The sequence below is a fragment of the Thunnus thynnus genome, chromosome 10 (assembly GCF_963924715.1).
Source record: "Thunnus thynnus chromosome 10, fThuThy2.1, whole genome shotgun sequence".
In the NCBI taxonomy this organism is placed as follows: domain Eukaryota; kingdom Metazoa; phylum Chordata; class Actinopteri; order Scombriformes; family Scombridae; genus Thunnus; species Thunnus thynnus.
The window spans coordinates 19,369,783-19,390,216 of record NC_089526.1 but is presented as its reverse complement, the minus strand read 5'-3'; the positions used below and the strand labels follow the sequence as shown (position 1 = coordinate 19,390,216).

Below are 20,434 nucleotides of genomic sequence, written 5' to 3'. Positions count from 1 at the left end.
TGCAGGCAGGATCTTGGCCCATTTGAGAGTGTGTACTGTATTAGTTTTCATAGTTTTTGTAAAAGATGACAGCCCCCCATCAAAATTTTCATAGCTGTTGATGATGTCTGCATCTATAGATCGTCCTCAGATATTGATCAGCCTGTCCCCAATCTTTAACTGTGTCTTTGTCATGTAAAACTGAGAGTACAGTTGAAGAGAGTAGAGGAACGCTTTATGGGAAACAATTATCAAAAGTCTACCCCCATCAAGTGGACAAAGTTTTCATAACAGGCAGTTAATACAGGTTTGTATTTGTGACACAGTACATTCACACATAGCTTACAGCCAAGGCTTGGTATCATAGGTGCATAACTATTGCATAAAGAATATTATATATAAATATTTATTTATGTTATTGTGTTAATTATTAAGTGCTGAGCCAAATGGGAATAAGTAAGGCCTATGGATCACAAAAAAGCTCGGACTATATAGCAACTACAGAGATGATTAAATGTACATTTTTCCAGTCCAGTGGCACAGCGAACTTTATCAGCGCATTTTCACACAATAACATATGTGGTTCTTTAGAAGTAGAGATTATTTGTATGGCTAGTTGATGAAGTAGCTGGGAATATGCTAGCACTAATCAGCCACAAAAGCTCTTGGGGTTCTTTCTATTTTGTCTGTACTGGGCCGTCTACTCCTCATTGGCATTTGTTCCAAGCATTGGAAGTCATCTCATGCAAGAGAGTTATTTTAGAGTTATTTTAACTCATTCCTGTCTTGCAAACCATGCCTCTTTTGTGGAACAGTTTATACTCCGACAGAGGAGGTTAAATAAAGTGGATGGTACACAGCTAATAAGCTACAATAACTTTCTCCATTTTGGATTGTCTGGCTCTCCCTTCCCTCAAAGGTCAGTACTTTCAAGACGGCTTGACATTGATCAAAGGGTCAAATTTCAGTTTATGCATATTAAAGCTCGCATTCATCTATTGTGGTGATTCAATTAAGTGATTTTCACTGGTTTAAATTCTCATGTGACCAAGCCTTTACCAACTGGGCAAACATACCACTGTCATGGGGGCTTATGCCCCCAAGGGTCCAAAAAGCCTCTTAACTGTACAACAGTTGATCTGCAGTAATTATATTAATTTAAATTTCGAAATAGAAAACTTTGAATATTGGAATATGCTCCACCAAAGCCTAACATTAAGAGCTTTAAGTTGGGTCCTGCATTAGTTCCTGATCTTGAGGCCCTGAGCATCAAAGTGTTAAAATCTATAGTACACAATGACATCACTTAATCCTTTGTTTAATAACTCACATCAACAACTGAAAACCTTCATGTTTAAATGTAGTGTATTATTCTTTCTTTTTCCTACCTTATTTCTTTTCAGTTATTAGAACAATAACCTTGCATATGTTCTTCCATTTACAGTATTACACTGTACTTGTGACAGGAATTATTGAACTTCAATATGACAACCCAATTTAGCTAGGACAATTAGGTTCAAGCCCAGTGTACTTCAACCTCAATTCTTAAGCCTCGGGTCCCAACAAGAACAATAAAAACAAAACAAAACAAACAAACCGAGATCTCGGAACAAAAAAGTTTTTGCCTTTCATAGAAATAATAATAATAATAATAATAATAATAATAATAATAATAATAATAATAAGTAATATGAAATCATTTTTTTGTGTATTATTTTTATTGACACATTATACATAGCAACATATAAACCTCATAGAAATCAATACCCAAAACCAAACTTAAACCTGTAAACACACAGCGGGGGGGTGGGGGTGGGGGGGCGTATATAAATGTAAAATAATAACAGCAACATCATCGTGGAGCACAAGATATCTTGAAGAACTCAAATATTGCCATATACTTGGTAATCCTGCAATAAATTAGAAGAAAATTGAGATTAATTACAATCTCAAATTGTTCTCTGTAGCTTTGCAGAAAAACAGCAATAAGTCAGGTCAGGAAACATCATGTAACCACATTGTTTTCAACAAGCATTTCGGTCAGATGAAACCAAAAGTTTCTGTGTGGTGTAAACAGAGGAAACCAGGCACATTTTCTTTATGGAACAGCTTTGACATGTTAGTTATTAACAGCACAAACTGTGGTTGTAACACTTCTCACACAAAAAAAAAAAAATTTTTGCAGAAAGGTGAGCATTGTTGAAAAACCAGCGATTGAGTTATTGGTTGGATGTCTTATTCTTAATGGTTGGTGGTGAAACATGAAATGACTAGCTTGTGTCCAGAAAGTAAAAGTAATGGCAAAAGTTAATTTTCTTTTCATGTACATGTGATTTGGGCATTTCCACTCACCACTGCATAGTTAACCTCAGGCTTGGCAGGGCGAGGAGGTCTCCGATTACTTGATCAAACACAAATATAAGAGGAATAATAAATAACACATAACAATATAAAGAACAATGGAAAGGCATTTAAAACAGAAAGAAATAGAAGTGACTTAAAACTCACTCCTTTGGGGAAGGAAAACGTTTGGAGATTGGAGGATCGTAATTTATAGTGGTGGTGTTGTTTCTAGGAGGAGGGAATCCACATGAACAATATTAGTTTTGGTCTTTGCTTTTCGGACTGTTTGATGTAACAGTGTAGCATAGTTTAACATGTATGAATAGCCAACACCAAGGTTCACACTGTTGCCTTGGTGTCTGCAAGGGTAATTAATGTTAATTATGTAATTGATACTTTAAATTTATGTTTAAGATTTCTTACTGTAACTGCATTAAACAGAAGGTTGAAGAATTCCTATGAGAACAGTGTCAATTCAATTTAAAACAGACAGCCACTTTAACAGTGAGAGCGGAAACTAAAACCAACATTTGAGAGCACCTACTTGGGTTTTCTCTCAGCTTGCCAACCAATGCGACCATCATCTGCTCTACTGAAGAGGGTAGAAATGTAAACATGAGGCAATTGTGGATTAAAAGTGAATTAAAGTGGATTAAAAGTGTTCTTACCGGGAAAATCTGCTCCAAATGGAGTGCCTGTATGGAGAGCAAAGTGTTACTATTTGCTAGAAGACTATAGGTCTACCGTATTTGGCCACTTTGTAAAGAAAGCTGCCTGTAGAGGAATTATTTTAAGTGACACAAGTTTAAAAGGCTGTACATAGATTACAGTTAATCATTGTTTTTATCTGGCATGATGTGGGACCAACAAAAGGCAGTTATTAAACAAGCTTACCTGGATAATCTACCCCATAGCGATCTCCTGTGAATGTTTGAATGGCAGAAACAGATATTTAAAATGCTTTTTGGTGGAAATACAGGACATGTGGGTTCAGTCACAATTAAGATCAAGTTTTCAGTATGTGGAGCATACAGTTAGCATTAGCTGGTTTACATTTTTCACAATCTCTGGCTCATTCACAAACAGTTTGGCTATCAGCTGACTATTAAAAAGACAATTACATCTGATTGACAAGAGCCGTGACACTGTTTACATAAAAGTTGGTAAACTCTTCAAGTAAAGCTGACTAGTTGTGTCCAATCATAGGCCTACTCATGCACCACCATTAGGCCCTGAACCCTCTCACTATTAAGGTATAGTCGCATTACACCTTCATCCGATGAATACTCTCTCCATTTCCGATTTGCTTATGCTGAAGATGCTCTCATACACTGTTCACAGTTTGTGATCGCTCAGATCAATATTTGTTTATTGCAAGTATCAGAAACATTACATAATGTCCTTTGTCAGAGCCGACTGCCAGCAAATTTTGTTGAACAGATGTAATGAAACCGTACCTTTACTCTGTTGCTGTTTTCTGTCGCAACTCCCTCCACCACCCGAACCTCCTTCTCATGTGCTGTATTTTTAGTATTGTTGATTTAATGAGTGTGTTTTAAGGGGGATTAATTCTCCCAGCAGAATCCTTGATGCTTCTCCAATTCTTTGAGACCTCTCTCAAACAGCAAAGCCTTTTCTGTCAAATCTAATTGTATAATTTATGTTATAAATGTTAAATTCCTTGATGTAAGTGTGTCTAACTGAAATCTAGTTGTCAATAATGTCATCATTCTGCACATTCGGGTTTAAAGGATAAGTTCACAAATTTTCAAGTCTGCCCTAAAACAACAGTCAGTTGCCCAAATTAACATTGACACATGTTTTTCTTGCTGTATTTATTCCTCCTGTTCACACTGACCATTAAGAGATCCCTTCATAATGCACTTTCAATGTAAGTGATGGGGGCCAGAATCCAAAATGTACCTTCTGTGCATGTATTTAGGTTTATTTGAAGCTAAAATGCAGCCATCCAAATAAGTCAAATCAAGACGATATCTTTCAAAGTTACCATCTTTTTGGTGCCAAATTCACTCTTTTTATCACGATTGTTCCACTGCCGCTGAACAGGAAAACACTGTGTGTCGAGTCTCCCCTCGACAGACAGTGTGGATCTTCTAATGGTCAGTATGAGCAGGAGGAATGATGACAGCAAACAAAACATGTTTCAGTGATCATATGGGAACCTAACTGTTGTCTTAAGACAGACTTGAAAAATTGTGAACCTATCCTTTAACTACATACCTTTTCTCTGGTCGAGGAGGTGGTCTCATAGAATCATCAGTATGCCTCCTGTTGGTTAGAAAAAAATACTGTAAAAATCTGTCATGTTTTCACTCTAGAGCCAATACACTAGTAAATACTGACTTTTGCATTCTAAAATAGACAAGTACCACCATCAGTGTATTGCTGATCTTATCAGTATATCAGCACATTCTGAATCGACACCTACCTTCTCCTATAGATGACTACTCCAAACACTGCAGCTAAGGTGATAATAATCAGAACTAGAATTGAGACTGGAGTAGCTACTGGGAGACTTCTTCTCAACTGGTACATCAGGGATCCTGGTGATGAAGGAACATTTGAGTCTCATGCAAATGTATTAAGGAAATAACACAACTCAGTATATGATAATATTACAACATGACAGATGAATTTTTTTACTCTAACCCTTCACATTCAGTTTGACTGTGCTGGCTTGTTGCTTTCCACGCCAGAACATGGCAGTGCAAGTTAGGTCTTGGGGTCCGTCTCCTCCAGCAGCTGTGAAAGTGATTGTGGAAGTTGTCTCCCAGATGCCTTGCGGCGTCCAGGTGTGTGTGACCTCAGTGGTGAGTTCATGGACACTCCATGAGAACACTGGAGGATGTGAGGAACATGTGTGCGTTACAGAACACGAGACAGTGATTGTAGAGCCAGCATCGACTTCTGCTGGGACTGGGGTCATCACTGGTTTGTCTGGGGAAGCTGAGCAAATGAGACACAAAGAAGAGTACTTTTTTTTCTAGATTAGAAGCAAACAGATGAATAGCTTGACATATTTCACTAAGCTAAATAGTTAGTGTTGACTCCAGACCTTTCATAACAATAAAAACACAGCTGTTGTTGAATTTGTATCCATCGTTTCCTCTCTCTGCATGGAAACAGAAGGGCCCATTGTCAAAGGGCTTGATGTCATCAATCTCTAGTGAGCAGTTTCCCTCCTGCAGATGTCCTAATAGTTTGGTGCGATCCTTGAAATGGTCAAGCACATTGCTCTTGCCATTATGATAGACAACACCCCCGGCTTTTTTGGACCAGATCCCACGTGTCATAGGCAGAACCTCGTGGTGCTCGAAGCTGCAGGGAATCACCACACAGGAGCGGGTAAGGGCGGTGAATCTGAAAGGAACGTCAGCAGCCAGATTGCTCAACACTGTAAAAGGAGAAAAGGCCATGTTGGATTGCTTGTAAAGATGAGTCCACTTGGGTTGTAATATGGCAATGACATTAATTAAATGAGATGTACACCCACTGTCTCTTTCATGTGGATCTGTTTCTTCAATTGGTTTTTCATATTCTGGAAAAAATGACAACAAGGCACTGTCAATAAAATCTTCCTCTAATGTTCTCCCATTTTTTATTGACTACAATGTATGACATGTAGAAACTCACTTTTTATATGAAGTGTTACAGAGTCTGAAGTCTCCCCAGTGATAAACCGAGCAGTGCAGGTCAAAGATTTACCATCATCCTCTAGAGAGCCAATGAAGGTTAGATTTGACACTGTTTTGTAGGTGTTGCTAGAGATTTCTTCAGTGTGTAATGAATACTGCATGTTTTTGTAATTCCACACAATGTTTGGTGTATTTTTCTCGCACTTGTAGGAAACAGAGCAAATCACACTCTTTGCCACACCCTCTGTCGCCTCGCCTTGCCACTCATCCATCCTGATGTCGTCATACGGACCTTAGCAGAAATGCGAAAGTGATGCTGACCTCTAAACAACAGCATTTTCATTTGAATTCAAATACCACATCGCCTCAAGTTGTACTCACATTGGACATTGAGCTTGAGCTCACTTGTGGCTTTCTGACCACCATGGTAACTAACAGTACACTTCACACCCTGGTTTTCCTCTGTTACACTCCATGTTCGCTCCACTTTCCTCTCCCAAATCTCATCAGATACCAGAGTGTCCATAACATGGTCGGTTCCAGGTATGCCAGTTAGACTCAGGATGGGTGGAAGAGAGAGACATGTATGCTGCACACTGCAGGACACTGTGCTCTGCTCTCCCACCCTGGGGATACCATTGAGACTCAGCTGTGGGTCCTGGGCATGGTCTAGAAAATCAAAGCATCAATAGGTATTTGAATAACTGCGTTTTTGAAATTTGGAATATAATAAGAGGATGGAGAACATGCACCCAGATACTTACCTGAAACAATAAGTTGAGTCGTTTTATCATAAAATGTGAAACCTTGGGTGTGGTAGGAGGTAATTGGGTTCTTATCCACCCATGGATAAAGTCTCTCCTGGTTGTGTGACATCTCTAGGCTCTCAATCTTAAGACTACAATTCCCCTCGCTCACAGATCCAGTCAAGCTGGTTATCCCACGAAACTTACTAATAACATCCTGTCTTTGGCTAAATACAGGTGGGTATCCATTGCTCTGGTACAAGAACCATATAACTTGGAGGTCAGCCGGTTGAGAGGTACTGTAAGTGAATCTGCAAGGAATGATGACACAGGAACCTCTCATACCTGTGATGCTGCCAGGGGTGGTGAAGGACCAACCCCGGGACAGCATATTTCCTTTAAGAAAATAGAAAGAAATATTTTATGTGAAGAACCAATTTGTTAAACCAAGTAAATAAAGTTCAGTTGTTAAAGATTATTATTATTTCTACTCACTCTTAACTCGTAGGGTAATGCTTGTTTGCTGCGTCTCTCCTCCATTGAAGCGTGCATAGCATGTCAGAGATCTTCCATGGTCATTAGTTGATGCTGTGAATGTCAGCGTGGAGACAGTTTGCCACTGAGCATTTCCACTCTTGATGTCAGTAGTGGAGGCTGGCATGCTACCATCGTTCCATGTGAGAGTTGGTTTATGTTGAGAGCATGTGTATGAGGAAGTGCAGGTTATTTTTTTGGGATATCCCTCAAGAAATTCTTCTGATGTATCGCTGATAGTCAGTGGTAAAATGGAGCCTGAGATATAAAAGGTAAAAGGTTTAAATTTTCAGGTCAACATTAAAGGAAAACTGGTTTTATTTTTTGCACACCCATCACTTACATTGAGCATAAAAGGTTCGAGACGCTTTTGCAGTGCGACCACCAGTGTGTCGAACGTCACACTCCACAGTTTGCTGGTCTCTCACTATGTTCAGCTTGATTGTCAAGGTGGTTTTGGATGTGCCATCAGACAGGGAACTATGAGTGAGACGGGTGCGTCCTGGGATGTTGAGACTCAGCTTTGGTGGATATGTGGGACAGGTGTGATAAACACTGCATTGCACTGTCACAGACTGTCCCACCTTCATGTCTCCAGAGATCGTAATTACTGGTTTCTCTGCCCTGTCTTTACAAAGAAAATGTGAAGATGTGTTAATGAAAATAAATATAATCCACCTAAATTTTTAATTTTTTATGAGCTCACCCTGACAACTTACCCACTACTTCAATTGTTACAGTTGTATCATAGAATCGGTAGGTACTCTTCCCAACATTCTCTGGATCTACCCAGGGGTAGATCTTCTGTCTGTGGTGATGCCAATCCACTGGGTTGATTTGAAGACTGCAGTCTTTGCCATATTTTGAGGGATATTTACTTGTTTTGCCGTTAAATATCCAAATGACAGCATTTGGATACCAATTGTCATAAACCAAAGGATATCCGCGGTTCACATACTGGTACCAAACCACACGGTCTGGTCTCATGGGTGGGTATTGATAGTAGTCAAATGTGCAAGGGATGACAAGGCAGGAACCCTTCATCCCTTTGATATGGCTTGGCATCTTTACAACCCAAGCCCTGACATTGCTGAAAAGGTATCCTGCAAGAGGACCATTATGCAAAGAGAGAATTACAAATGTGAAGACCAGGTCAGTTTTTATATGTCTGATAAACAAATGTTAGAGAGAACAGCACACTACAAAGTTGTAGTACCTAGAACACAGAAGCTCAGGAGGAAATGGCCAGACATCTTATGACCTAAAACATATGAGAAATGTCCATCTTAGTATTATGCATTGAAAGTTTACACCCAGAAATAAAACATATTCTTAGGATACACATCTGTGGTTCCTTTTTCATATTTCTCAGAAGTGCCTTCTCCAGAAAAGACAGATTTCACCCTAAAAACAATTAAAAAGCTGTTTGTTCCCGGAATGACACCTGTCAAAATCACCTGCTGAAACACTGAAGGCACAGCATTGTGAATCACTGAACTAAGGAGCATCAAATAAAAACAGTTAATGATATGAAAGCAACAGCAGTGAGCGACCACATAAAGTGCTGCAGCTGGCAGAAAACTTCAGTATTTTGTTGATGCAGAAGTCAGTTCCTGTCTGTCGAAATCCTGTTTAGACCATCCTGCCGCAACAGATTCACACTGAGATCCTCTGTGTGGATATTGTTGAAGATACTTTATGATACTTAGATATTATATTTATAAATAGGACAATAGAGGAAAACAAGCATGTTTCTTAATTATCTTAATATGTAATTCTGCTGTAAAACATATCTAAGTTACTTTACTCATTTTAATGCATGCCTGAAGTGCGCTGTGTAGGTTGTATAATGAGGGGAAAAACTGAATTAAAATAAATATTGTGGCCAGAGGAGCCAGAAGTGAAAGTCTCATACAGAAAATACTTGCACCACAGTACAGAAATGACAGAAAATATTCTGAAATAATCTTCCTCGTTCTCTTAGATCTATTACCGTTTTCCATCGCTTCAGGATGTATGTTTATTATGTAACAATGTCTCTGTATGTATGTGTTATATTTTGTATTTTGTGTTTTTAGGAACCCCTTGAAAATGAGATGCTGCATCTCAAGGGGCTGTCCTAATAATAAATTCAAAATATAATGAAAGGATTGATTACCTCAGAGGCGCCAGACATCTCACCAAGGGCACTAAAATGCCCAGAAACAGCCCCGGCTAGGGCAGTCAAATTCTAGACACTAGTCCCTGCCCTGAGACTTTTGATGGAAACGCAGCTAAAGCAGTACAAGCCAAAGTATCCTTGCTTGTATGTGTTAAGGTCCAAAAGCCACCTTTCAAGACTACAGAGAGTTCCTCTTTGTACATTGATTTTGGAGAAGAATCATTTTAAGGGCCCCACCCATAATCTCTAACGTACAGACTATTCAACCAGAATGGGTTTTTTGTGACAGAAAAAAAGTCCAAAAAACAATGAAAAACCTCATACTAAAAAGGGAGATCACACATGCATGTTACAGCAGGTGTGTACATGAACAGCCCAAATGATTTTGTATGGACTGCTTGTAAAATAGTAATAACACAATAACACAGCGCCTGCCTGCTACATTATGTACATGTACTGAAAAAAAAAATCACATTTAATCTCTTTATTTCTTTATTCTTAATTTAATTAAACATATTTTAATAGGTAAACATGATGATTTAATGATTTAAACATACTGGTAAATATAGGCAGCAATGACAAAGATGTGCAGACAAACAGTATATTAAGTATATTAATAACAAATAACATAACAGCAAATAACATAATGAGATACATGTTTTGTTTTTGTTTTTTATCACAGAAATGCCATAGAAAACACACAATCTAAAGGCACTTAAAAAAAACAAACCACATTATGTTACATCTAAAAACATACACCAATTTTGTAAATAGACTGAGATAATTTCACTTCTTTCTAAAGCGGTTAAACTGCTTTACTTAAAATTTGAGTGTTCTAAGTTCAGGCCAGTTATTGCCATAGGCAATATGGTATAAAAAAGAAAAACAGGAAGAGAAAACTCCTGAGACACTCATGGTTACAAGCAAAATGATCTCAGGCTATTAAGAAATATTATTTTGTGCATTTCTCCCCCACAGGAATCAGAATTTTACATTTTGTTTTTGAATTGTAAGACAGAGACAGATATTTTTGTAACATGCAAGTCTGTGATTTCTTGAGCTTGGCTGCGCTTAAATTTAGTCTAAACTGTGTCAGATTTCTAATAAAAACCAGTCTGTGCTACTTTTTGTCACTATGCAGAAGCAATGATATCACAAAAAAATAGATACATGAATTTGATCAAATGCTTTAAAATACAGTGTTTCAGCATATTAACTAATAACACTTTAAGAATGCTGAAAATTTTCTTTTATGTAGCTTTTTTTAAAAGACTAAAATGACTTACCACTAGAGTTGAATGTTTATGAAGAGTTCCACCACCTTTAGCAAAAGTCCCTGGCCACGCATCATTTTAAGTAGCCTAACTTCCCCAAAAACATGGGTGGAGGATATGTGCCACAAGGAGGGTTTTTAAATTCTATAATGAAATCCATGTATCTGACCAAACTTGGTTTACATTGCTAGTACATGGAAACATTCTTGCAAATGATTGTGAAATATAAAATACACTAGCATTAGCACTAGCAAATAGATATTAATGGAGCTCAGCCAGGCATAAAAACAGCTTTAAACAGCTAACTGCCTTCCAGCTCTTTAAAATATATCTAATTAACAGCATGTTAACAATGAGTGTAAGATGTGCTTGTTGGCTAAGATGCTGGCTGTGGCCTTACATTTAACAGACAGCCAGAAGAGTGGTATCAATCTCCTCATTTTATTATCAGATTATTTAATTCAAAATCACTGTGGCATTTTGATTAGGACCAACATTGGTGACACCATGCCTAAACATGGCATACTTACAGTTATGCAGAAACATAATGGCAGCCATTCAAAAACATTCTATATATAATATTATATATTTAAACATAAAGTTACAGTGACAGAATTAGATATATTGTGCTTAATGTAAATTACTTTGTGCATGTAATTTCCTTTGCTGTGAAGCACTTTGAGCTGCATTTTTTTTGTATGAAAGGTGCTATACAAATAAAGCTATTATTATAATTAATGGAAGAGAACAAAACTGCAAGCAGTAAATGGACTTAATACAAATGATCATTGTAAGCGTGATTAGGTTTGTTGGTTGCTGTGGGTACAAATGCTTTTCTTTTTTTCAGAGGTTTCCATACACGTTGAGGTCGGCAGTATTTATGTAATCATCACCATCATCAAGTTCCTGTGAGAGATAAAAGTTATTAGTGTGACATATGTCGATAGTGCCAGTGTATTGTATATCATTTTTGAATAGAAATAATTGGTAGTCCACCAATACCGCTTTGTAATTGTAGGATTTTGGCTGGCTGAGGCCCATTAACAACAGCAACAACACAAAAAGACAGAGAAAAAGAATGGCATTAGAAAAAAACCCAATTTTTGCTGTATATGATGTCTATATTTTGCCAAGGTTCAAGAGAAGTGAGCCAGGTACCTTTTGGGGGATGGGAAACGAGGCTTGGAGGTTTTCTGGTAGGCACCGGATTTTGAACTTTCGTTATTGGGCCTGTGGGTTAAAATGTATTCCACTACATAATTACAAAAAAACAATTAGCTATTAAAAATTCTTTACTTTTTTTTTTTTTTTTTTTTTTTAAACACACTTACATATGATCCAAATCTGACCTGTCAGCATTAGGCCTTCTGTAAAAGAAGTAGATTTATTGTTTTTTTTTGTTTTTTTTTTTGTATATAATGTAGTAAAAAGAATTAACATATTAATGCAGAGAATAAAATACAGAGATGTACTTTCAACAGAACAAAAAAAGTTTCTTCAAGTGTGTTTGAACTGTAAAAACTACCAAGCAATGAAGAAACTTGTGAAACTTCTCAGTTGAAGCGAGCGTGCTACCATCAAAGTTTTTCATGTCTTACCTCGAAAATCTGCTCCAAATAGATCTTCTGCACAAAAAAAAGAGAACAGAAAGTAAGCAAATGATGTGAGGCATATAAATAAAAGCAAAGATCTTATCCTTCCTTAAACCAAATAAAAACTGCACTACACTTCTGCACTTGTATGCAAATCACAGAGGGACCACCATTCTGTGGTCTGTACAAAGCTGCAGAAGGGACAGTACAAAATGAGTCAATAAAATTACATTCTGTACCGCACTTAGAGAGATAAAGACATTAAAATGCCTCTTGCCTTCGATCAGTATGAGATGGTCCTGGGCCATCAGAACGAATCCTGAAATTTCCACAGATCAAATGTGTCATTATTAAAGTTACTAAGTTACTAAGATAACACTGTCCTTGGCAACTCTTAAGGATGAAAAAAGAAAAAGACTCCAAAATCACAGTTTTCTCTCACCTGCGAGACATCCTGGAAAGCCGGTTCCACATGCTAAATGTGACAGAAAATAACATTAAAGTAATCACAGAAAATAAAGATATTCAGATTCAGCTTCATATTTCAGATTAAGAAAACTATTGTCTGTTGTGACAGAAAATTGTCTTAGACGTGGTTCAGCATACAGCGTACTGTACAAAACTCTACTAAAATATACAATACCTATACCTAAAACAAAATAAAATATACAACACAAATTACTTTGACAGAATAAAAAACATGGTACTTGTGTGTGCAAAGTGGCATAGTGCATATGTAAGAGTTCATTGTTGTTTCAAGGTTTGTCTAAAATGCCTATGGCAGTGGGAATGAAGGAGTTCCAGTGTTTCTTTTTTTTGGTCAGGGGGACTTTATAGTGACGTCTGATGGTAGATATCAGTGTAGACTACAAATGGAATCTGATCTACAACCTTTTTGTACTTACCTGCCTTCCTGACTTTGGAGCTCTGCAATGCGATTCCTTGAGCAGACAGGAAAAAAAATTACTTTTTATTGTGGAGCACATACTGAACATAAACTTCACAAACTTTCATGTGTTAAAAATGAAACAGGGTTGAGAGGAGAGATGCTATTGCTGATCTGATGTGCTCTTGCTATCAGTTTATGTCTGTAAAATGAATTAACTCACTTGTATTTTTTCATCATGAAAATGCAGAGGCCTCCAAAGATCACAGCAGTGCCGATCCCCACTACTGCAGGAATGATGATGTGGTTATAGTTTTCTTTACCTGCAAACAGACAGAATTCATATATGAGCAATTCATCCTTTATTGCACAAACAGAGCAGAGACAACATCCAGTATATGCTTCAAAATAATAGACATTCTAAAAATTCAATACAGCTAATGTTAGTATGAGATTATATGTGGATATTATGATGAGCTACACTAAAGCTGATTTCAGTATCCTCAGTGTCATGCTTATTAAGCCAATGATCGACTGTTCATGTAATAAATAGCAGCAGGACTCTGTCATCATGGACCAATGTAACCTTCAATATGACCACTCCCATTATTAAGCTTAAAAGATTCACAAATATTCTCTATTGGACAAATGAACAAATGAGATCTTACGTTTTATATAAAGTGTCATTTTTTCAGTGGATGTCTTCGGTCCATTAAATTTGGCTGTGCAGGTGATGTCTGTGTGGTCGTCCTTCTCTTCAGGGATGACAATCAGAGTGGACTGAACCTCCCAGAAGCCACCATGAATTTCTCTGTGAAGTTCATTGATATCATCTTTAGTGCCTCTGCTCCATGTGAGTTTAGGTATATGGGAGGGGCAGGTATGGCGGACTGAACAGGTGATGGTGTAGGGACGACCTTGAACTGCTGTCTTTGGGTGAATCAGACTTGGTTTTGGAGGTTCAGCTATGAATGAAAAAAGGACAAGGCAGAGATAAAGAAAGAGGTACATTGTTGTTACATAGAAAACTGGTATGGATTTAAGAATTGTTGGAAAGTTTGTGACATACTGATCATTTTAAAGCGGACGCAATCCTCAACAAAGGAGAACTTGTCAATTTTGGATGTTTGAGTCCCTGTTGGTACTAATTCAATCCGAAAACAGAAAGGGCCATCATCATGATCTTTAATTTCAGTCATTAGCAAGGTGCAGTTTCCGTCGCCCAAATTTCCCAACAACTCTGTGCGGCCCCGAAAGTTTTCCACGATCCGCGTCTTATCCTCATGATAGATGCAGTCATCTCGGCTTGCTGGACGATGCCAGATCCCCCTGAGTCTGGAGTGGGGCAGCCTTTCTTTAGCTTGGGTAAATGAACAGGGTATCACGACACAGGATGTAACCAGGGCGTCAAGGTTTTCTGGAACAGTTGCCGTCCACTCTCCAGTTAACACAGGGCTGCAAAGAGCTGAAAGAGAGTAACAGAAGATACAAAGAAACAAATAACTTCCTGGAGTTTAACTGGGGTGTATATAGGAAAGAAATTTGAAACAAAGGGGCAACTAATCATGTTACCTGCCAAAAGCAGACAGAATATCATCATCTTTCTCTCGTTCTCCATACTTCTCTGACTTGTTGCAAGTGTGTTGTACTGTGGGATGTTTAAGTGACATCCACGCAAACAAAATATAACACATTAAATCACCACATACAAGTTACAACATAGTTATGAAACACATCCTAAACAACACGATACATGAACCATTTAAAATTCCTCATCAGAAATATTTCCTTTTCACGTGATTGTGTGAATTGCCAGCACTCTCTTATCTATTCCTTCTAACCAATCAGTCAGCCAAATAAACAACAATGATAAATAAAATCCTGTGGTGGTGCCTATATATCAAACCCAAATATCCAGAATTGCTCAATTGAATTATTACTGAGCACAATGAAAATATACTGACCAATGTACATTGTATAATGTAGCGCTACCCAAATCTTACCTGGTGAAGCTGCTGTCTGGCTGGTCAGAGCTGTTTGTACGGACTAAAAATACTTCCCTCAGAGTGATGACCTGTGGTGTGCTTTTTTGGATTTGACAAAGATACGAACTCTAAAGGCAACAGAAAAAACTGCAAGCTGAATTGCAAGAAGAATACCTTTATGTTTCTTTGTGTGGGGAGTGTGCCACTTCCTCTGAAAACCGAGACAATAGCAGTAGAGTTAATGGTGCAGAAATCAAGGGGTGGACTCTTCTCTGTGTACATGATATCAGAGTTGTGGCATTGAGTTTATGAGGATATGACCTCTGGGGGTAACAGACAAAATTGCAGGTAAAATAAGGGAAGTATACAAAAAAAAAAAAAAAAACAAGACTGCAAATGCAGAATGGAAATAAGTACATTCAGGCTGTCTTTCCTGGAAGACAGTTTCATACTGGGTTGTTCATGTGAAAAGTGACAGAAAGAGAAGTGAAAACCCTGGCTCTTTTCTCATCTCTGCATAGCTGGCCTGATGTGAAAGTTGGCTTCAGAACATTACAGAAATGGTACACAGGGCATTTGATTTTTGTTTAATAACTTTATTCAAACATAAAAGCCATTAACAATTATATAAACCAGGGATAATAAATGAATAAATAAATAAATATATCAAAACAGAGCAATTGTTCTAATAGCCTTCTTCTTATTTGATGAGGTGATTGTGTTAATGTGCTGTTTGGTTTCATCAGCGAGCAACAATAATAATGATCAAGAGCTAAATAGTGTAAGTAAAAACAGTGGTTTGTGAGCCCACATCACTATATGTTAACCAGCTAATGTTATTCTTGAGTTTAAAGCCTTTTTGCTAACATTTTCTTGTTTAATATTGTAATTAAATGCAATATAGCATTAATAACAAGTGTCATTCAATTATAGTTACTGATAGAATTGCAATAAACATAGAAGCCAAAGCAGATAATTACTAGAACATTAATATATACATTGTGAAACTGTGCCCCTTCAAAAAATCTCACTGCATGATGCTCCTGGCATATTTTTGAGGTGTAAGTGGTACCTTAAACTTTTGAAGGAATTCTATATGACCTGGGGTCCCCAGACATGAGGTCTGTAGTTGGACCCTCTGGCACATAAACCATAGATGTATTAAACTCCATGTAAAAGAAAATCAGAGATTACTTTTAAACACATTATACATGTTAGGAAAATAATTGCTGAAAACATGTGGAAAGACTGAACCATGTATTACTGAATTGTGGAGTTAGAGTGCTAAACTGTTTTTCTCCATTTCTGTGTTCAGGATTTTTTGGGCAGGCCTGAAATGGTGGCTCGATGAAGAGAGGGCTTACTAGCAAGACCTCTCTCCCTCTATATAGATACTGGAGTGCACATACTCATAGTTACTATTTTTACAAAGGGTAGTTATACAGACTCTTATTGGAGACAACTGGGATTCACTTTGGATAATCCGCTATCAATAGTCAATGGGGCCATTTTTGGTCAACATTACTGCTCAAGGGGTTATTTTAAACCCAACTGAAGCATCTGTTGACAGGTGGGGCTCCACCTGTCAACAGATGCTGCGGCTTTGGCTTCAGCCCCGGCTACGTGGCGAGGAGGTCCCTGGCCAGAGAGTATTTGCTGGGCAGCATTTCACCAAAAAGCATAGCATGAGAGGCAGTTGCTCCAAGGGTGACGGCCCCAATCAAACCACCAGGGACTTTTCAACAGAGAAGTGAGTAACATCAAGTGCACCGAACAAAAATATGTCCCCATTTACCTACAAAATATGTGCCAAATTAGACAAATTAAACATCTTCTTACGAAAGCCTTTCACACTACCATCCCTATTAACCTGTTTGTAAAGATACAGAGTAAAACACTTAATGACAGATCTTCTTTTACTATAACAGTTGCAATATCCAGAACATTCAGTACATTGACTTGCCAGATATGCTGGTTAACAAAATTTCTTCATTACGTTGATGTGAAACATAACCCAGTTGTAGCCTTTAAAAACGTAATCTTTGGGAGACTGAGTTGCAGAAAGAATGGACCCTTTCACAGCAGACATTTTGACTTGTCAAAGCAGGAAAAGCATATGGATAAATAATAACGTTAATAATGGCTTGTGGACTGAAAATCATGCACCAAATTATTTAACTGATCATTTTAAGATGCCAAACTGTAAACAGCCAATCAGCATGTTACACTTAAAGTCACTGAGAAAGAAGAAAACTGAAAACTGACACCGTTGTGAGTCATGACATAAAAATACAAATTGTGCCATTCTATTTTGCTACTTCCTTTTTCCACTACCCTCTTCTACACTTAGCCTCCTTGTGATTGTCTATCTGCTCCCAAGTCCCCCGTACTTTCCCATCATTAAGAGTTTCATTTTCACTGAACAGTACATTTGTGGTCAACTCTTCATATAGTCATTCTAAGACACATGATTATAAAAGAGATTTTTAACATTAATCAACATAATCATAGAAAGTTCTTAAACCATAATTCAGCATTGAGAGTAAGAGTAAGCTCTAAGCATTTCAAATCATCTTTTTTATTTTTTATTTTCTCCTGCATGTCAGATATTGGAGACATGAAGGTCTGTCCCTATCCTATCCCTATTCTTCATTCCTTCCTTTTTTCCTATTTTTTCTACTAGATCTATTGTCTTAGAATGGGCCTATTGTGGCTCCCTTGTGTAGCCTTTTCCCTTGAGCTGTCCAAAAACTAAAAACAAATCAAACCACACCGTTGCACTGGGTGACATTTTCCTTTGTCCCTGTAGACAGTGGTTACTGTAGTTTGTTTAGAAACTACAGTAAAAAGAGCAATAACCCTTAAACAGGCAAGAGTGGAAAATTAGTTGTAAAAAATTATTACTTATCTCATTTGCACCTAAGTAAAGCATTGTCACACTTTTTTTTTTTAAAATATTTTGTATATTTTGGATTTTTGATTGTATCTCCCAGGATATTTTGCCCTATTAAGGTATAAAAATGATCATAATGGTAAACATTTTAATGTTTTATTTGATGAAGAGAAGTGATACATTTTTGTTTTCCCTGGTTCCCCAAAATACTGAAGCTCAATGCTATGTTCTTGGGACCAGAACCTTTGCATGCAGTGTCCCACCTGACCAACCAAAAGCAACTGAGGTTAGCAAAATATCAGACATAACTACCAACACCTTGCCAACATCATGGCACCAAGATGAACTTTTGGCCCAATGAAAACTACTTGACTACTTCCACTACTGCAAACAAATATTGCCCACAGGTAGTTCCAGCTGGGCTCCCAGTCCTCACAATAAGCTGAAATCACTGGCACTCTAATCACACTCCAACTGGCCGTGGCATGGGGTTTCAAAATGCTTGTAAATTGCATTGACTTCAACTATATGTGTCTCAGTTCTTCCTGCCAACTACCTCTGTGGAAGCGCAATGGCTTCATGACTTTAAACAGAATAACAGTCAAACACAAAGAGCTGTTTGTGACCTGTAATCGCTTGGTGGAAACACACGATATGCAGATATACTGGAAGATATACTGGAAGACAGAGGCCACCAGTTTTATTTTACACACACACACATACCCGCCTTTATGTATTACAAGGACATTTTTTTCAAACAAGTTTTTTGCTGTATTAGATGGACCCCCCTTTCCACTTGCTCCACAAAGACGTGGTCAGTATCAAAAAATCTATTTTGAGCCATACTACCAGAATCTCACTTCAAAAGTTGAATACACACAAAGCAACTGAAAATATAACAACCTGACAACACGCATCCTTGTAAGGACATAGATAATTAGGTGCATAAGCCCCGCCTATCACAAAAATGGAAACTATAAGGACCTAGTCAGTTTATAAGGACAGTGGTTATATACACACACACAAACGTGTCACTGAAGTGACTTGAAGGGTCTAACATGACTTAATGGAACTTGGCTTCACACAAACACTGAAATGAAGGCAGTGTGCATTAAAAGGACACACCTAATATATGAGGACAAATTGTTTTACACAACAGCACTGAGAAATGGAAAGACATACCTGATCTGTGAGGACCATTTTATAACAAAGGGCTAATACTGGCATGTTACTAAAACACGTGATGCTTTTTATGTGAACTGGTTATCTACATCAGGTACAGCCTTGTAATGGATAGATAAGGAAATTAAACCACATGCAGAAGTCAGTGAACAAGGCCTTAAATTTAATTGTGTTTTTTGTCAGAGCATGACAATTCTATAATTCAGATATAAACCTTTAGCTTTAACTATAAGGAGATCTTCACAAATGAAAACAAAAATGGCGGCTGTTCAGTCACCACTTTTCTTCTTTAAGGATATGCCACGATTTCTGACAAAGTCTCTTATGTTTTGAACTGTGCAATTGGCTAGAGCAGGATGCTCAGCAGTCTTGCACTGCTGACACTCAATCACTGTCGCTAGTTTCTCGTTGTTGATGAGACCTTTGAAATGTCTCAGCGCTGCTGCAACCTCAGGTGGAGACCACTGCTGCTTTTGTTTCCTCCTGGGATCAAGCCCTTCATCAGCATTTTTGAGACACGCTATAAAAAAAAGAAACCAGATTGTAAATAGAAACCCAAACTGTAGGTCCAAAATTCAATTTCTCCACATTTATAATATGACTTATTACAACTTTGAAACCATGTTAAGTATGGCTGCACTGATCTGATGGTTTCCTCTGCTTGTACCAAATCTGCATCCCAACTCACAATATTTGCAAGATTTGTAAAAGGTGTTTGCCGGTGTATGGCTCACAGATCACTCATTTATTTGCATATTTAACATTTTAGTTGAAAAGATTTATACATGTAAATATTAAGGGAATACCTTGCATATTACCACAGCATTATGGGGGTTTTAAAATAGTTAGTGTGGGCCAATTAAAAAAGCTTTGTTATTGTTTATTGGCTTAAAGATTCCTTTAATATTGGCAGGAGGAAAACAATTGACTATCTTTCCCTTACCAAGGCGTTCATGTGGTTTTGTTTTCCTCCTGGGCTTTTTGCACCTGTTCTGCCCTGCAAAAACAAAAGTTAACAAAAACAATGTCAGTGTCAACCAAACCTCTGATGTTAATGTTTAATTGTTATGCCACTTGCAGCTTATAAATCAACAACTCCAAAGAAATGTTAATTAATTTTCAATAACTTCAGAAAATTCTACAGCAAGTGGCTATAAACTATCCAGAAAGGGAATCTCTATATGTCTGTATGTCCTTCACATA

At 37.7% G+C, this 20,434-nt stretch overlaps 2 protein-coding genes across 9 annotated transcripts; both read right to left on the bottom strand.

The window, feature by feature from the left end:
- Positions 1 to 1,710: 1,710 nt before the first annotated feature.
- LOC137191611 (uncharacterized) lies at positions 1,711 to 10,836 on the bottom strand. Of its 8 annotated transcripts, XM_067601867.1 has the most exons (19): positions 10,706 to 10,836; positions 8,475 to 8,519; positions 7,978 to 8,361; positions 7,602 to 7,886; positions 7,220 to 7,516; positions 6,743 to 7,120; positions 6,360 to 6,647; positions 5,977 to 6,270; positions 5,837 to 5,881; positions 5,399 to 5,737; positions 4,993 to 5,289; positions 4,772 to 4,886; positions 4,564 to 4,611; positions 3,217 to 3,243; positions 2,991 to 3,017; positions 2,867 to 2,914; positions 2,488 to 2,550; positions 2,332 to 2,380; positions 1,711 to 1,889 (listed from the first exon to the last, which is right to left on the bottom strand). In XM_067601867.1, exons 2-19 carry the CDS (start codon positions 8,509 to 8,511, stop codon positions 1,863 to 1,865), a joined length of 3,048 nt encoding a protein of 1,015 aa, XP_067457968.1. In that variant the 5' UTR covers positions 8,512 to 8,519; positions 10,706 to 10,836; the 3' UTR covers positions 1,711 to 1,862. The 8 variants fall into 8 exon arrangements, 5 of the variants coding, with proteins under 5 accessions (XP_067457968.1, XP_067457965.1, XP_067457967.1 ...); XM_067601864.1 differs by lacking the exon at positions 1,711 to 1,889 and having other exon boundaries at positions 1,896 to 2,380; XM_067601866.1 differs by lacking the exon at positions 1,711 to 1,889 and having other exon boundaries at positions 1,896 to 2,380; positions 2,867 to 2,911.
- On the bottom strand, positions 9,894 to 15,638 carry LOC137191633 (myelin-associated glycoprotein). The gene is made up of 13 exons (XM_067601915.1): positions 15,175 to 15,638; positions 14,744 to 14,819; positions 14,241 to 14,636; positions 13,840 to 14,136; positions 13,395 to 13,494; positions 13,191 to 13,226; positions 12,728 to 12,760; positions 12,563 to 12,604; positions 12,292 to 12,318; positions 12,025 to 12,060; positions 11,852 to 11,923; positions 11,696 to 11,723; positions 9,894 to 11,599 (listed from the first exon to the last, which is right to left on the bottom strand). The coding sequence occupies exons 2-13, from the start codon at positions 14,787 to 14,789 to the stop codon at positions 11,537 to 11,539; spliced, it is 1,176 nt and encodes a 391-aa protein (XP_067458016.1). The 5' UTR covers positions 14,790 to 14,819; positions 15,175 to 15,638; the 3' UTR covers positions 9,894 to 11,536.
- Between the last annotated feature and the right edge of the window lie 4,796 nt (positions 15,639 to 20,434).

Excerpts from the sequence above, each read along its gene's own strand:
- LOC137191633 (XM_067601915.1), bottom strand. The coding sequence starts at position 14,789 with ATGGAGAACGAGAGAAAGATGATGATATTCTGTCTGCTTTTGGCAG. Across the intron at positions 14,637-14,743 it reads ATTCTGTCTGCTTTTGGCAG|CTCTTTGCAGCCCTGTGTTA; the intron begins GTAACATGATTA and ends ACTCTCTTTCAG. Across the intron at positions 12,761-13,190 it reads CTCCAAAGTCAGGAAGGCAG|CATGTGGAACCGGCTTTCCA; the intron begins GTAAGTACAAAA and ends TGTCACATTTAG.
- LOC137191611 (XM_067601864.1), bottom strand. The coding sequence starts at position 8,511 with ATGTCTGGCCATTTCCTCCTGAGCTTCTGTGTTCTAG. Across the intron at positions 7,887-7,977 it reads TGTAACAATTGAAGTAGTGG|ACAGGGCAGAGAAACCAGTA; the intron begins GTAAGTTGTCAG and ends TTCTTTGTAAAG. Across the intron at positions 2,551-2,866 it reads CAAGCTGAGAGAAAACCCAA|AAACAACACCACCACTATAA; the intron begins GTAGGTGCTCTC and ends CCCTCCTCCTAG.